We start from the raw sequence: 16,685 nt of genomic DNA on the forward strand, positions 1-16,685 counted from the left end.
GTTTATGGGATGGCTATGGGATGAACAAACTCAGCAAGTGTCTATTGCATCCGAAATGAGGCCGCAAGGTTGAGCCGGTTTTCCACTAGCGATATTTTTCGCGCGAAGCGACATTTTACTTTTGTTTCAGAGCTCTCAACTGCAGCCATCTGGAACAAATTGCTCAAATACAAAGGAATAAAGTCGCTTCGCGCGAAAAATATCGCTATTGGAAAACCAGCTTTAGGCTTTAAATTTGAGTTTTTATAATTTCAGAAACAAAACAAACCACCTCAATCATGCACGGAAAGTGTAAGTTAAAAAGCTATATGATAACACATGTCAAGAAAGTGTAAGTTAAAGAGCTATATGATAACACATGACGTCAAGAAAGTGTAAGTTAAAAAAAGCTATATGATAACACATGTCAAGAAAGTGTAAGTTAAAAAGCTATATGATAACACATGACGTCAAGAAAGTGTAAGTTAAAGAGCTATATGATAACACATGTCAAGAAAGTGTAAGTTAAAAAGCTATATGATAACACATGACGTCAAGAAAGTGTAAGTTAAAAAGCTATATGATAACACATGACGTCAAGAAAGTGTAAGTTAAAAAGCTATATGGTAACACATGACGTCAAGAAAGTGTAAGTTAAAAAGCTATATGATAACACATATCAAGAAAGTGTAAGTTAAAAAGCTATATGATAACACATGACGTCAAGAAAGTGTAAGTTAAAAAGCTATACGATAACACATGACGTCAAGAAAGTGTAAGTTAAAAAGCTATATGATAACACATGACGTCAAGAAAGTGTAAGTTAAAAAGCTATATGATAACACATGACGTCAAGAAAGTGTAAGTTAAAAAGCTATATGATAACACATGACGTCAAGAAAGTGTAAGTTAAAAAGCTATATGATAACACATGACGTCAAGAAAGTGTAAGTTAAAAAGCTATACGATAACACATGACGTCAAGAAAGTGTAAGTTAAAAAGCTATATGATAACACATGACGTCAAGAAAGTGTAAGTTAAAAAGCTATACGATAACACATGACGTCAAGAAAGTGTAAGTTAAAAAGCTATATGATAACACATGACGTCAAGAAAGTGTAAGTTAAAAAGCTATATGATAACACATGACGTCAAGAAAGTGTAAGTTAAAAAGCTATATGATAACACATGACGTCAAGAAAGTGTAAGTTAAAAAGCTATATGATAACACATGACGTCAAGAAAGTGTAAGTTAAAAAGCTATATGATAACACATGTCAAGAAAGTGTAAGTTAAAAAGCTATATGATAACACATGTCAAGAAAGTGTAAGTTAAAAAGCTATATGATAACACATGACGTCAAGAAAGTGTAAGTTAAAAAGCTATATGATAACACATGACGTCAAGAAAGTGTAAGTTAAAAAGCTATACGATAACACATGACGTCAAGAAAGTGTAAGATAAAAAGCTATATGATAACACATTGACATTTACATAACGCAACTGCCTAGGCAACTCAAGTAATCCTTTGATTTAAAGATTAAGATGACATTAAGATTAATATAATAATGATAAATAAAAATAGGCCATTTATCTTGATTTAGATTTAGATAATTTAACTATGAAAATACGCAATGACTTAATGGATTCCTTATGTAATGTTGCATTTATAACTGTGTGCTGTTTTTCAAACGTTATCCAGTATGCACTATTACAGAAGTGCCTTTTCATGTCCCTAACATGAATTGTCCCTATAATTACATCGGAATTACTCCGACGCCACCCCCCTCTTCCATGTCGATGTTCGTTTTCATTTAAGAAATAAGGAAAGAGCGCGCGGAATGTATGGTATCGAAACACGCAAGTGTATGTTTGAAGATTTACAAAGAATCATCTACTAGCCAAGACGCTTTATTTTCTTATAATATAGTGTAATAATGTTTATCAAAATATCAATGTCTCATGTGGTCTTTATATATTATCATTGACGTTGCTCAGCAACAAGAATCTTGAGTTATAGCTGTTTTTTTTTCAGTATAATAAAAATGGGTGTCAGTAAAGTGGGCCAAAAATTAATCAATACAATAAGAAAAACATTTTGGTGACATTGGAACTCACCGATTTTTTTATTACGAATTTTAGTGAAATTTCAGAGATATAATACTTAAAACATGCAGGTGGTTTGAGAGTGCATTTTTCATCGTTAATAGTAAACATCACCTGGCGATATTACTAATGCGATAATGGATTGCACGACTTAAATATCGCATGTCATAGCAGGTACATGCAGTTGTCGCAGAAATGTACGCCGTACACTTGATTTATGTGTCGATCTTCCTCCTAATTGAGGTAGTAGCCAGCGAACGCTTAAATGAAACAGTCTTTCGCCGACATGTTGGAAAGTACTTGGAAAATCATATTTTCCGCACTGAAAAAGCGGAGAGTGAATTCGAGTGCGTTCTTCATTGTTTCAAGGAAACGGGATGCGCGTCAGTAAACTATAAAACCTCCGGAATTGATAAAGGACTTTGTGAACTAAACAACATGACGATGAACGATTCACTGGATGAGGCAGTCTATAATCTTGAGTATACTCATTTAGAAATCGTAAGTAGACAACAGAATAAGTAGAATCTTTTAAAGTCCTCCAAACACTGAATATAGAACTTTCTTATTAACACAACGTGTCATTGATGGCAGAGTGGTAAGCAGCAAGCTTCGAAGCGCGGTGAACGCTCATGGGTTTATTCATTTGTTACTCGTGAATCAGCCACGAGTCACGAGTGACAGATATCTCAAAAATCTTCGTCATTCTGCCAAACAGAAAGCTCTAATATGCGCCGGATTTAATCTTGATGAACAATTCTATCTGCACCCATTCAAGGCCGAGAATATAGCGCAATAATTTAGGGGGTGCATATATTCATATATTCTGTTCAGCCGGAAGGATTTGTGAAACGCATATATGTACGTAGAAAAGAAACTCCCTTGGGCAGACCGAATAATTATATGAACATGCACCCCCGACTATATGTATCGCATCTAGTTTCGGCCCTGCACCTGTTGCACGCATTACAAGTTCATAAAAAAAGACGAAAACGAGCTCTATCAAAGGAGGGAATGAAGAGATGCCATTCCAATTATCACATCAAAAATACTTTGTTTCTACGATGAAACAGCTATACTAGAGAGTAAAAAGATTTTGTGTCAGGGTTGTTATTTACGTACGTAGTTACATACGTATCTACCTGCAATTTCGAAGTAGAAAACGAGCTGGGAAAAAAGTACTACTATATAACAACAATTCTGTTTGTCGATTGCTAGTGCAAATTAAAAAGTTTTAATAAAATAATTTAGTTCGACTGATGCAGCCAAAATTTATAAAAACAAGTATAAACATGATAAAAATTTCAAAAATTTCTTTTAAAAGTCATGTTCACCGCGATGCAGGTGGAATAAGTATCTCGGCCTCCTCTTCATTTTTACATCATTTGCATGGCTTAAGCAATGTCAGGTGGCGCCATTTTAAGTAATTTAACTTATTTTTTACGGATTTTTTTACGTTTTAGTTGATTTGTCGATTATGTCCTTTAATTGTCGTGTCAATCAATCAATAATTGATCAATCAATCACTAATCAATTCATTTTTATATTTTTTCCAGTTTTGGGCCGCGCCTGCGCCAGTATTTTCATCAGGTACGTGCATGGGGTAAAATACGAACTTCCTCTCCCTTTCACTGCTTTGGAATTTTATTGTTCCATATTTGCCCCGGATTTTATTGAGATTAGCATCACTTTACCAAACTTATTTATATATCAGTGTTGACCTTTATGATTGTCATACCACAATACAAATGTCTTACAACCGATTGTCGACATGGCAAAGAATGTAAGGGCTTTGTTTTCCTTTTATAGCGACAAAATATTTTCCATCTTGCAAGGTCTTGCACCTGCATAGACCGTGAGTTATATTTGAATCTAACATCGCTTTGTTCTTTTTATATTTGTTGTTGAAAGAAACTGTTTTAGAAATTAATAATTTCCATCAGAAGATGTGATACTCGACATGTATTTTTCCCCAGGTTATTGCCGAATGGTGTCTACAGTCTTCGCCTAAACAGTTCTACAGCACCATACAAGGTTTATTGTCACATGACAGATATCCAAGGTTGTGGAGGTGGAGGTTGGACACTAGCCTTAAAAGTTGATGGGAAAAAGGCAGGTTTTTTATAAATTAATCGTCAAAATAACTCAGACTCTCATAAAACCGGTGCTACACCATGCAACCTTCTTCGCAACTTGCAATGAAATTCTACTTTTAAGGCATCTAAAGTTGACAACATTTATTCCAATCGATAACGTTTTCTGAGCATATCGAACTCTCTTTACAAATGAACATCCCACAAAATTAGAGTTGCATTGCAAGTTGCAAGCAAAGTTTCATAGTGTATAACAGCGCTAAGTTATATAGGTCAGATGCATGTATTTCAAATTGTCAGTTGTAAGGGAACAGCTGCGCTGTTTAATTTGAAAGGAGCCGGGGTACGTTTTATCAATTGATTTAAATAGTAACAATTCTATCAAGTAAGTGTTTGTATATAGTGATACTTGTGTCAAGGGAACTTTAAATAAAAACACTATTGAATAGACTTGACTCTCAAGAGATTGCACGTCAATCTCTGCTAAAGACTTTTACTGCATGTAATCGTTTGTTAATCCTAACTATAATACGCTGGAATAATTTTTTCATTTCATCACTTTGTATAGTCGACGTTCTACTATGAATCATCTCACTGGACGAACAAGGAAAGTTATGCAGTTGAAGATGGACTTGAAGGACTAACAGAGAAAGAAAGTAAACTGGCCTCTTATTGGAACACTCCTTTTAAGAAAATATGTCTTGGTATGACCGTTAATGGTGACAGAAGATGGATGATGTTGGATTATGAAGCCAGTTCGCTGCACAGTTTGATCGCAGGCAACCAGTTCCAACGCACCTCCGCTGGAAAGAACGCCTGGATGTCTATGATTGTTGGCTCACTTTTACAGGCAAATTGCAACCGTGAGGGTTTTATGATACGTAATGCTTTTCATATTTACTCATTCGATGCCCGTCTCGGATTTTTGGCTAATAACGAAGGCGATTGTTTGAGCAGTGATTCCTGGGTGGGTTTTGGTGCAAAGTACACGGGTTGTGAAACGGTAAACCTCGCCTGTGGTAACCGCGTTGTATGCGGATCATCTCAACTAGTAAATATTCCAGCATTTGGATATATGTTGGTGCAGTAATTGAATCTCTTATTTGAACATCAACAGGAGTTTGGCAATAATACGTATAACTTGAACAAGCTATAGACTTGACATTGCTCAGATATAGATATTGTGTAATTGACAATTGTAGTCTGTTTTAAGAAACATCATTTACATTTGGTAGTGTACTTAAGGGGGGGGGGGGGTGGTTTATTCATATATCAAGTTCTGCCCGGCGGATTTCCAGTACAGCCTATTGCACATATATCCTCGTTTTCTTAACGCATCTAGTTTTGTGAGCAAATTTAGAAAATATGGTTCCCACCTGCAGTAGTGTACCTTCGCAAAAGCGCAATTTGTGTGATTTTATTACCACGCGTATAGCTATTATTATAAGATACACTCGAACATAAAATCCATCTCCTCGCAACTGCGGGTAATATATAAATAAATATATATATGTATATATTCATTGATATGGATTGTTCGCTTAATTATATGTAAATAGGAATTTAGATTGCATGCATGTATTTCGCACAAAGCACTTTGTGCAATATTGAAAATATTTCTTTACTATAATTCAAAACCTTTAAGAAAATTCTTATGGGTTTTTAGAGTACGTATGCAATATAAAAGTTCTATATTTAATTTTGTTTAGAAAGGTTCTTTTCATGACTGTGAAGTTTTGAAAAAAGGTGCCAATATACGTTGACAACTATATTATACGGCTGACTATTATTATTTTTTATTAAAATATAACAATAATTTTTGGGAAAATCAGCCTGAAATATACGATGTAAAAAACATATGAATCATATAAGTATCTAACCAAAGGAAGCATTTAGTAAAGAGATACAAAAAAGTTTCTGATGATACAACTTAAAGGGCTTCGATCGCCAGGAGAAAAAAATGCTGAGAGAAATATATTAATAATTCTGGAGCAATATGGAAACATGCACCTGCTTGGGCATGCAAATATGCATATTATTTGGATATAGCTAAAAGCGGTCGGGAGATGCTCATAATTTCAATCATTTCAATTTAATTCGTATATCTGATAATGTCGTTTTTATCCAGTTTCTGCTTGTGCATATTTTTGACAGCAGTCCACGAGGGTGAAAGCTCATTTCAAGCCTCGTATCGCAAGCATAAAGGAAGATATTTGGCGAATCATGTTTTCCGGAAGGAGGAGGCAAAATACGAGCACGATTGTGCCACTTATTGTATTAGGGATGAACTATGCGCATCGGTAAATTACAAAGTATCCGGGGAAAGCAAAGGTTTATGTGAGCTCAACAGTAAACCGCTTCACGATGACACCAAAAAAGAAACATATAATGTGGAGTTTAACCATCTTGCAATTGTGAAGAAGGTAAAAGAATATAATAAACCTATATATATCTATATATCGTCATCTTATACGCGCTTTGTCGTTATCTTAACGGTTTGTCGTAAGTTCTGAAGAAGAAAATGAAATTGCTTTAAAGAAGATCATCTTGTATAGGGATTCGTAAAAAAAATATATCTAATCCGTGAACCTTTCACTCTTGCTGCATGTACATGTTTTGACCACAGAAAAGTTACTATAGGATTCAAGCATTATCATATAAAACATAGGAGAAACTACTTTAAAAGAAAACCTACACTAAGGGATGATCTTACACAAAAACATAGATTACTGACAAAAACGACGGGTTATTTAATTGTTTTTGTCTTATACCCAGCTGGAAAGCTTACTTCAAATGTTTGTCGCTGTTAAATTTTAATATTGTTTACATGCTCTTTTATTTTCTTTACATTAAAATAAGAAATGCGGGAAACTCAATTGATGCAATTCGCGTGTATATTTATTACACTCGTAATGTATATGTTACATACAAAATATTAAACGGGTTATATTTCCCATGCACGCAATTATCAAAGATTTGGGGACATGGAACGACTTTTTGAAGCGCTGTTAAATTAAAACATTTAATGATTAGTTTAACTCTTGCACTTAGCATATATGTATATATATAGAAATACACCCATGGCCATGCAGCAACCCCTCGTTATTTCAAACCAAGTACACAATTTCCTGAGCTAACCTGACCTAAACGTATATTATTAGGAAATGACACAAAACTCAGGGTATAATTATATTAATTTTTATCAAATCTGGCTTTATTCTTAGGATTGCCCTGAAGTCGGACAAGTGTTTTCAACAGGTATGCTTTATAAATAACAATACATCTTTATAAAAAAGCGTTGCAGTAGTGTATTCTTAAATAAGCAGAAAGTAATAAATCATGTTGAATAATGGAAATCCCTTTGAATTTGATTTCGAATGACAAAAATTCAAGAAAATTGACAAATATATGCATTTTAGAAACTAAACTTTGCACTCGAAGTCCATCGTGCAACGAATTACTTCTTCAAAACGGGTAAGTGGGAATTTTTGTCTTTGAACTTTTACATTGTCTTTACTCTCGTACTTTTAAGGAAGTTAATGGACGACTTGTGCTTTAGACTAATTTCTTACCTCGGCGATAAAAAGGACATTTCTGAAAGAGCTTACTAAAATTAGAAAAACCGTCAGGTTTGGCTGCGAGTTGTTGTAAATCACGGAAAATATAGCTATGCGAAGTTGACGAATTTTGTATACTTTTGTATTACGGCCGGAAGTTTGTAACTAATTTAGTTACACATTTCTGCGCGTAATACAAAAGTATAAAAAATTTGGCAACTTTGCATGGCTATGTTTTCCGTATTTTACAAAATTTGCTGCCAGACTAGCTTTGCACTTGCAGTATTTTAATTAAGATCTTTCTATAGCAGTGATAATTTATTTCCTTCTATAAAATAAACTAACATTATACGATTATGATCCTTCGGATGACATTCGTGATCTATTTCTAATTTCTTTCACTTCGTTCAGCCGCATAATTAAATCAAAATGTTTCATTTAGACGATTGCCTGACGGTAGATACACCATGCAGTTGAATACTTCTGAGTCGCCCTATACAGCATATTGTCACATGTCCGACATCTCCAACTGTGGGGGCGGTGGTTGGACACTAGTCTTAAAAGTCGATGGAGTTCAGGTGAGATTGAAGTTATTAAGATTGTGTAGGAAATAAGTGACACAATAAACAATGTTTCTCGTTCTATCTTTATAACACCTTTATAATTTTAACCTACTGCAGATCAAAGTGAATTTATTTGCAGAAGAAACATTGAAAATGATTGGAATGAAAGCTTTAAATTTCGACTCAAAACGTACAATTGTGCGTAACAGCATCATTTTACACCAGCATGCCCTTAATAATTGTTCTTGTTGTTGTTAAAAACAGAGTACATTCACCTATGAATCACCTTACTGGACGAACAAGGAAAGTTATGCAGTTGAAGATGGACTTGAAGGACTAACAGAGAAGGAAAGTAAACTGGCCTCTTATTGGAACACTCCTTTTAAGAAAATATGTCTTGGTATGACCGTTAATGGCGACAGAAGATGGATGGTGTTAAATTACGAAGCAAGCTCGCTGTACAGTGTGATCGCAGGCAACCAGTTCCAACGCACCTCCGCCGGAAAAGACTCATGGAAATCGCTCATCGCAGGTTCATTGTTACAGAAAAATTGTAATACTGAGGGTTTTAACGTGAATTTCCAATCCCACGACTCTTCATTGAAGACGCATGTCAGATTCGGTTTCGTCGCAAACAATGAGCACGATTGTCTATCTTGTGACTCTTGGGTTGGTTTTGGTGTAAATTTCGTTGGTTGTGACACGAGCGAATCTAAATCTTGTGGTAATCGTGCAGTATGCGCAGCAGATAAAGTTGTCGACATTCAAGCATTTGGGTACATTTTGGTGCAATGAATGAAACAACTGTTTAACATAGAAACTTATGGATAATATGCATGGTTTACACTGTTGTGGTAGCACCTGAGTTTTTCATTATTTGAATGCAAGAATTTGTATAACAATATTCGGATGAAATTATTCAGTGTTAATTACTTAACCTCTTTGAAATATTACACCCTTATATATATATTATAACCTTTAAAACGTAGGACTACATTATAAATGTCTGGCGCAATTCGTCTTGGCTATCATCGCATAATTATAGTAATTCATTAATGAATTAAATGCTGGATACTCGCTTTCGTAACTTACAGAGAGTTGATGTAAGTTAACAGTATTTTTGAACAATATATATAAGTATTTTTGCATAAATTAGGCTGCTTATAGTTTGGTTTATTTTAGAGTTGATTTTTCGATGATATGTTTGTATAGTGTTTCAGCCAAGGTTGTTATCTTCAAAAGAAATTATTCACACTAATATATTGTCGCATATTTATAACTTTTACAGTTTCATAAGTAAATAGACGCAATAGACGCAATTTAGGGCATGTTTACATGAAGCAAGTTATCCTGGCTAGGCGAGGTGAAAACTGAATATAAAGCGAAAGACTAATAAGGTTAAGCCTTTGATGTGATGCGCTTTTTACCCCCGCCAAGCCACGGGATGACTCGCGCTCCATGCAAACAGGCCCTTAGACGCGTACACTGGAGTTAAACTTCAATTAAAACTTAATTTTACAAAGGTGAACAGTTGAAGAAAATTAATAACACTTGCGACACGGTATGAAGTGTTTAAGATGCGCTCGTATATACGCGATTAAACATAGGATGTCTCTTACCCAGCTTGAACCCTGGACAAACAACGAGGCAATACCGTGGAAATAAACTCTCCCTCCCCAGGCAGAACCTGCATGCGTGGGGGTAATTGAACTTGTCATAGAGCGGTTCTCAACAAGGAGCAAATTTTCAATCGATCGAAATTTTTGAACTAACTTGATTTTTCAGTAAAGGTGTTTTATCCATGCAGAGCCTTTCGGAGCTTTTATTTGTGGGATAGAACCAAAAGCGTTTGCACAGCACTGTCCTGAGGGATATAGTATGTCCTGAGGGATATAGAAACTATATATTCCCACTAATATATTGTCGTATATTTACAGTTTCATGAGCAAATAAACGCAAGGTATGATTATAACCTGCGCGCAAGTGGTTAAAACTTTAATTAAAACTACATTTTAACGTTAACGGTTGAAGAAAATTAATAACATTTGCGGCACAGGATGAAGTGTTTATATATGAGATGCGCTCATATAGGGGCATATGCGATTAAGTAGGATGTTTTTAACCCAGCTTGAACCCTGTACAAACAACGAAGCAAAGCCGTGGAAATAAACTCTCCCTCCCCACGTAGAACCTGAGGGTAATTTTTTTTGAAAATGGAACTTGTCATATAGAGCGGCTCTCAACAAAGAGCAAATTTTCAATCGATCGAAATTTTTTAACCAACTTTATTTTCTTTTAATTGTAGCCTATAAAAAGAATATAATCCTTTCGAAATGCCCTAAGTACAGAGTGAAATATAGATATTAAAAATGCCAACATGCGAACAACAGGCTCATACATTTGTGAGCTTTAAAAGGCTTCCGTATTTCTTGTCTATACCTATCAACAAATGGTAATATGTATAATATGTATATTAATATATGTATATATACAAAGATGGTAGATTGTATTTCAACAAATTTGCACGAAATTATGCCAGAGTTACTGCCAACAAACAGCGAATCATAGTGCCAAAGTCATTTGAAAGAAGAGGCATTTAACACTTCATTAGGATATAACATAATTTTTTGATCATATAAACTCATAAATTGTTAGTTTTATAGTTAAAAAGAGGTAAGAAAGGTCACAGTGGCTTCTGCGCGTGCGCAAGTGTAGGGACTCCGCCGGAAGTTGGTATATCAAATGTTTTTAATTTTAATGTCAACCTTTGCAAAATATTGACGAGGTTTGAAATTTCTTTCGAAGAAATTCATATTTAATGAGTGTTTTGATATTTGATAAAGCGCTCTTCAAATTTCACTTTTTATGTTATTATTGATCTCAATCGATAAGATATTTTTCTTCAAAATTCCGCCAATGTGACAGTACGTTGCGGTTATCTAAATGAGAGGTTTTTAGAAATTTGAACATCGGGCCTAATGATTTAAAGTGCGATAAAAGACATGTAAATACTCCTAAGTATGAAATGTTAAGTAATTATTGTCAACCGCAGATTCATAAAGATTATTTTTATTCGTTTTAATACCAGGTAATAAAGGAATAAAAACTAATTACTATGTTTGCTTATTTGTAAGTCGATATGAGAGGAAGGCTTAGCTTTTCCAATGCCTGTAAAAGTGCTGAAATTCCCTACATCAAAATTAGCAGCATATATTTCAAGTTGTATGTATAATATCATAGCTTATGCGAGAAATATTTACATAAGGTTCAGCATGAGCGTGCTGTATTAACGCTGCCTATTTTCGTGTATCGTATTATATTGTCGTAATTGGAAAGGCTCAAAAGTAATTATAATGTCAATCCAGCTGCTCCTGTCGGGACATGTCACAAAAACAAAGTCAACAATAGCAGAAATGGCTGGCTTCGCGAAGGCTTTTTTGGCGCTGATCTTTCTATCGATACTAAAGGGCGCACGATGCCTAGACGAAGCTGTATTTCGCAAAATGAGAGGGAAATACCTACCAAATTATGTATTCAAGACAGTAAAGGCGAACAATGAACTACACTGTAGTAATTATTGTTCGATGGACGGATCGTGCGCGTCGGCAAATTTCAAAACGTCCGGGAAGGGTCGAGGTTTGTGCGAGCTAAACAGCAAAACAGTGGAAATAGGAGGAGAAAGCAATCCGGAATTCAACTATCTTGAAATAGTAACGAGAGTAAGATGATAGATTTGAAATTTTTAGAAGCATCATCGAAAATTCGATGCAATATATGAATTGATCAGCTCCCCTACACCTAAATTTTTTTCTCTGTATTCTATACACATTAACGCGATAGTAAAACAGTCTCCAAAGGGAAACATTGGGCTCAATTGAACTGCACATATCTTTGATATAAGTGTGTCATGTGCCAAAATTATATATAATTTCTTTATAAGCGTTCCTATGTAGGGTAATCGCCTTGTTTAAATTGCAACTATAGCTTGCGCGTATGGTGATTAATACATCGCGTGTACATGAAGTGAATTATTTAGTATATATTCTTACGTTATTTTAGAGTTGCAGAGGCGATAAGTCTCAATTCTTTTCGGAAGGTGAGTGGCTTAAATAGTGAATTTTTGTCGATTCTTTGTCAAGAGATGAATCATTCTATAGTTGAATTCACTATTACAGCAACCAAGACTTGTAAATTACACCAAAGTTGCAAAGACTTGTTAGAAAGAGATGGGTATGTATGTTGACGTATAGTAAATATTTTATTAATATTCACACGACTCTCCCTTTTATACTATTATATACCTACTTTTCATCAGAACTGTCGACATATTCTTTAAACCATATGCCTTTTTTATATCAGAGGACGGTTCGAAAGCTATGCTACTTCGACCTCTAGACATTTTCCTCAGTGCTATATTTCTTGTGTTTATTTTCTTCCTTTTTTAATTGATTCTGTAGTAGGTAGTTATATTTACTTAGTCAAAAATAATGTGAAATAAAATTATGTTATGTTATCTTATGTTATTTTGTTTTAGTATTATATATTAAATTCAAGGACAATAATGACTTTATTTTCAAGATTATATGATCGCACCTTATAACCACTAAAATCATTAAAATTTTAGATCACTTTCTGACGGTGTTTACACGTTACAAGCAAATGACTCGCTCGAAAAATACCCAGTGTACTGTCAAATGGCTGATACAGCTGGATGTGGAAAGGGAGGCTGGACACTAGTGATGAAGGTGGATGGCAACAAGGTACGCTCCAACACCTTTTCAAAATTTACCTCACACGCCTATGCTTTGTTAAACGAGAGCGAAGTTTCTTGGTCAAAAGATACAACAATCGATATTTTTGTAAGATTTAATGGGCTTAACAAGTGAATCACAGGTTTACATTACAATGTCTGACAACATGTAATGTTTTTAACACCCCAGAATGATTTCAACTACAGTTCTTCCTACTGGACGAACAAGAAAACTTTTGCAGTCGAAGATGGTTTGGAAGGCTTGTCAGAGAAGCAAACAAAAATGGCTTCCTACTGGAACACACCGTTTACCAGAATCTGCCTTGGAATGAAGGTCAACGATGTCACAAACTGGATAACGATTGACAAGAAAGCTAGGTCGCTGTTCGATGTGATCGCTGGCGGAGCAACAACTAGGACAACCGCTGGAAAGGAAACGTGGAAATCGCTGATCGCGGGCTCATCGCTGCAAAACAACTGCAATGATGAAGGGTTTAACCTGAGATGTCAAATTAACGAACTTTACATGCGTGTTCGAATTGGATTAGTTGCGAATAATGAAGTCACCTGTGATACCTGTGACTCGTATATTGGACTTGGTGTTTCGTATCTGGGCTGTGGTATTCAATCTACAATAACATGCGGCAACTTGGCAGTGTGTCACAGCTCTTCCCATTATAATGCTGACACCTACATCTGGGCATTCGGTTATATACTCGTCCAGTAGCAGGTCCTATAGTGTAAAGAACTAGGAAGCTAGAATCGTAGGAGACTCTAGTATGTTCCGTGTACTTTTTATATAGAGATGATTTTGAGGTATTGAAATGGCCAAACAAGCACATGCTCAGCCGGCATAACTACACCATTAACAAAATGATGTTAGATATCTATTTCAATACCTCAAAGTTATTTTAGGCATCGTGAAAGTTTGTCATCGCGGGTATAACCGGGATTATATATAAAAAGTTCTTATATAGAGAGAGAGCTCCATAGATTTCCATATGAGCTCCACCAATCTTAAAATTTGCAATTATCTTACCCCTTACGACAACAATAACTATTATCTTACGACAACAATAATTATTATCTTACGACAACAATTGTCTCAACCAATCCTGCATGTTCGAATAAAATTATGACAAATACCTCACAAAAAAATATTATAATTATTACGGGTGTAATTATGATCAAAGCCACTTTCATCTAAACAGCCAATCATAGTGCACAACGAAATAGCCTTTTCCACGAACAGGTCATACAGTAATTGCCGATTTGGATCAAGCGAAATTAACAAACTATAGGGCTACACCTTGAGACGTGTTTCACATCGTCTATCTTAAACTAGTGTCCTTTTTAGCGCGCGCATTTTGTGTTTTATTCTTCTACTTATTTTTAATCCAGGCTCAAAGTCAGTAGGTGTTTTAGAAAGAAATGAGCGAAGATACAGGTACTTGTCGAATAAGGTGATCAACAAAACAGACAAAATTCGATTTTCAATGCGGTTTACTCTGTACTCGATTATTATCATGTCGAATACATTATAAAATTTAGTCGCCACGTCAGGATGCAGAATATTTAAGAAGTCTGGAAGCCAAGTAAAAATAGTGCAATTATTTCTTTTTGTACCCATGGCTAATTTCGATCATAATGATAACATATCGTCTATCAGGCAATGCAGAACGCAGGCACCAAATACTTATACGAATATGGCAGTCTGTGATATATAGTATGGCGCCTGCAAAACAGGCAAAAGTAATATTTAGTACTAAATCACTCGCCCTCCGCTTGTGTTTCGCGCGCTTTTCTTAATTCTCGCAACATTCCTGCGTTTTTGGATCAGGCCGTCTAAACACGGAAACCATAAAGTAATTGTTTATTGCAGCAAACCTAATTATCATCCTGCATGACCAGTATGGATCGTGTTATTATGAAAATGTTGGAACATCGTTTGATCAAGAAGGATGGCCATGCACACTGTTCTCAGCCAGGGCATTACATCGCTGGACTCTATCGTGGTTTTGGTAACTCGCTGGACAATATCGACAAATTCCGATGCTGTCAGATGGCTGCATGACAGCACGAGATAGTGAACTGATAAGATATATAGAACTTGAGACGTTGGTCAAACATTAGTTGTGCATGTGTGTCTATTCCCTCTGTGATGTAAGCTAAAAGTCTAGAGTAAAATGTATCTTTTTTTGCTTTTTTCCATCGAAAAAGTATTTGCATGCAGCTCTTATTATAATAGAATGGCAACTATTTCTAAAAATTGAGTAGATTTTTCGGACGCCCGCGTGGTATTATGTAAGAGAATTTTAATAATTATATAGATTATAATGGCTATATATAGAATGGTATAAACCGATATATTGCCATATGATTTATAGACTGACACGCCGATATTGTGTGGGTTATCTCGTTAATAATATTTTTGGTTAATTTGTGAATTTGAAAACGCAAAAATTTTTATCCGTTAAAATGTTTATCAGTGTCCACACGTAAACACAAAAACGATCCGAAAACGATAAAGTTATTTGATCCTGCAAATAGACCTTCATGCTTTCCACCCGCGTGTCACAGGTTGGATGTCGAATTCAAAGCAAAAATCTACCAAATCCAAAGTAAAAAACAAGAATGAGGACTTTGTTTTGACAGACGATGAGCCCGAACTCATAAATATTGTTGTTGAGTATTTATTTAAATGCATGTCGTGTATAAGAAATTGTAGCATTTGTGTATAACCATGCTCCGAGATTTTCACTTTGGATGCGAAATTTTTTTCACCACAAAAGTTACAATATATATATATACAATATATATATATATATATATATATATATATATATATATATATATATATATATATATACAATATATATATATATATATACATATTGCATATATAATGAGATATGTAGATACTCAGTAGGTCTAAGATCTAAAGGGAAAAAAAAGTATTATTGTGGTGTAAATCGAAAGGGTATATAAACGTATACGGACATGTTTCTCTTGTAAAATACTTCTGCAAAAGCTAAAAGAATTGGCCAAGATTTTACTCATCATGGAAATAACCTAAATAAGGCTTATTTCACGCTAATATAGCAATACAAAGTTGAGCATAAGCCACCAGACTTGAAACAAGCCTCATTACAGTAATAATATGCCTCATAAATTTATCCGGTGTCCTAGTTCTATGACAAGAACACTTGTTCGAAATCAAGTATATTTGAACAAGTGTACTTGTCATGGAAAAAATTGTCAAAGTTGGGCGTACAGACGAACAATTAAAACTTGTCACATAAAAACTTGTCATAGAAAACTTGCTCGTCTGTAAGAGGCTTTATGTGTTACATGCGTGAGATCAAATGCCTAAATATTTTCAAAATACAGTTCTGCTATAACTCAGTGGCGTAGCCAGCCTGACGATTTAGTCATGCTATGCAAATTTTATGTTATTATCATTATTTATTTCTTTAGAAATTTAGTGTTTTCACAGTCGATGAACACCAAAATATTAGCATAGCATGACTAAATTGTCAGGCTGGCTACGCCACTGCTATAACTGTATGTGTAGAATGGGTTCGTACGCGTTAGGAAATATAACTGTAAGCAAACTCTATCCAAGACTTGTCACA

At 35.0% G+C, this 16,685-nt stretch overlaps 3 protein-coding genes across 3 annotated transcripts; all 3 read left to right on the forward strand.

Annotated features, from left to right (window-relative positions):
• The first annotated feature begins 1,977 nt into the window (after nt 1-1,977).
• On the forward strand, nt 1,978-5,747 carry LOC114520053. Its single transcript, XM_028540255.1, has 5 exons — nt 1,978-2,588; nt 3,644-3,677; nt 3,897-3,942; nt 4,064-4,199; nt 4,749-5,747. Exons 1-5 carry the CDS (start codon nt 2,283-2,285, stop codon nt 5,268-5,270), a joined length of 1,044 nt encoding a protein of 347 aa, XP_028396056.1. The 5' UTR covers nt 1,978-2,282; the 3' UTR covers nt 5,271-5,747.
• A 497-nt stretch (nt 5,748-6,244) lies between these two features.
• On the forward strand, nt 6,245-9,655 carry LOC114520116. Its single transcript, XM_028540331.1, has 5 exons — nt 6,245-6,603; nt 7,405-7,438; nt 7,600-7,654; nt 8,180-8,315; nt 8,565-9,655. The coding sequence occupies exons 1-5, from the start codon at nt 6,292-6,294 to the stop codon at nt 9,093-9,095; spliced, it is 1,068 nt and encodes a 355-aa protein (XP_028396132.1). The 5' UTR covers nt 6,245-6,291; the 3' UTR covers nt 9,096-9,655.
• Nucleotides 9,656-11,738: 2,083 nt separating this feature from the next.
• Nucleotides 11,739-14,116, forward strand: LOC114520226. Its single transcript, XM_028540454.1, has 5 exons — nt 11,739-12,019; nt 12,360-12,396; nt 12,476-12,530; nt 12,925-13,060; nt 13,241-14,116. The coding sequence occupies exons 1-5, from the start codon at nt 11,804-11,806 to the stop codon at nt 13,775-13,777; spliced, it is 981 nt and encodes a 326-aa protein (XP_028396255.1). The 5' UTR covers nt 11,739-11,803; the 3' UTR covers nt 13,778-14,116.
• Nucleotides 14,117-16,685: the final 2,569 nt, after the last annotated feature.

The sequence above is a fragment of the Dendronephthya gigantea genome, unplaced genomic scaffold (genome assembly GCF_004324835.1).
Source record: "Dendronephthya gigantea isolate DGI-Jeju-01 unplaced genomic scaffold, DenGig_1.0 000015F, whole genome shotgun sequence".
NCBI classification, from domain to species: domain Eukaryota; kingdom Metazoa; phylum Cnidaria; class Anthozoa; order Malacalcyonacea; family Nephtheidae; genus Dendronephthya; species Dendronephthya gigantea.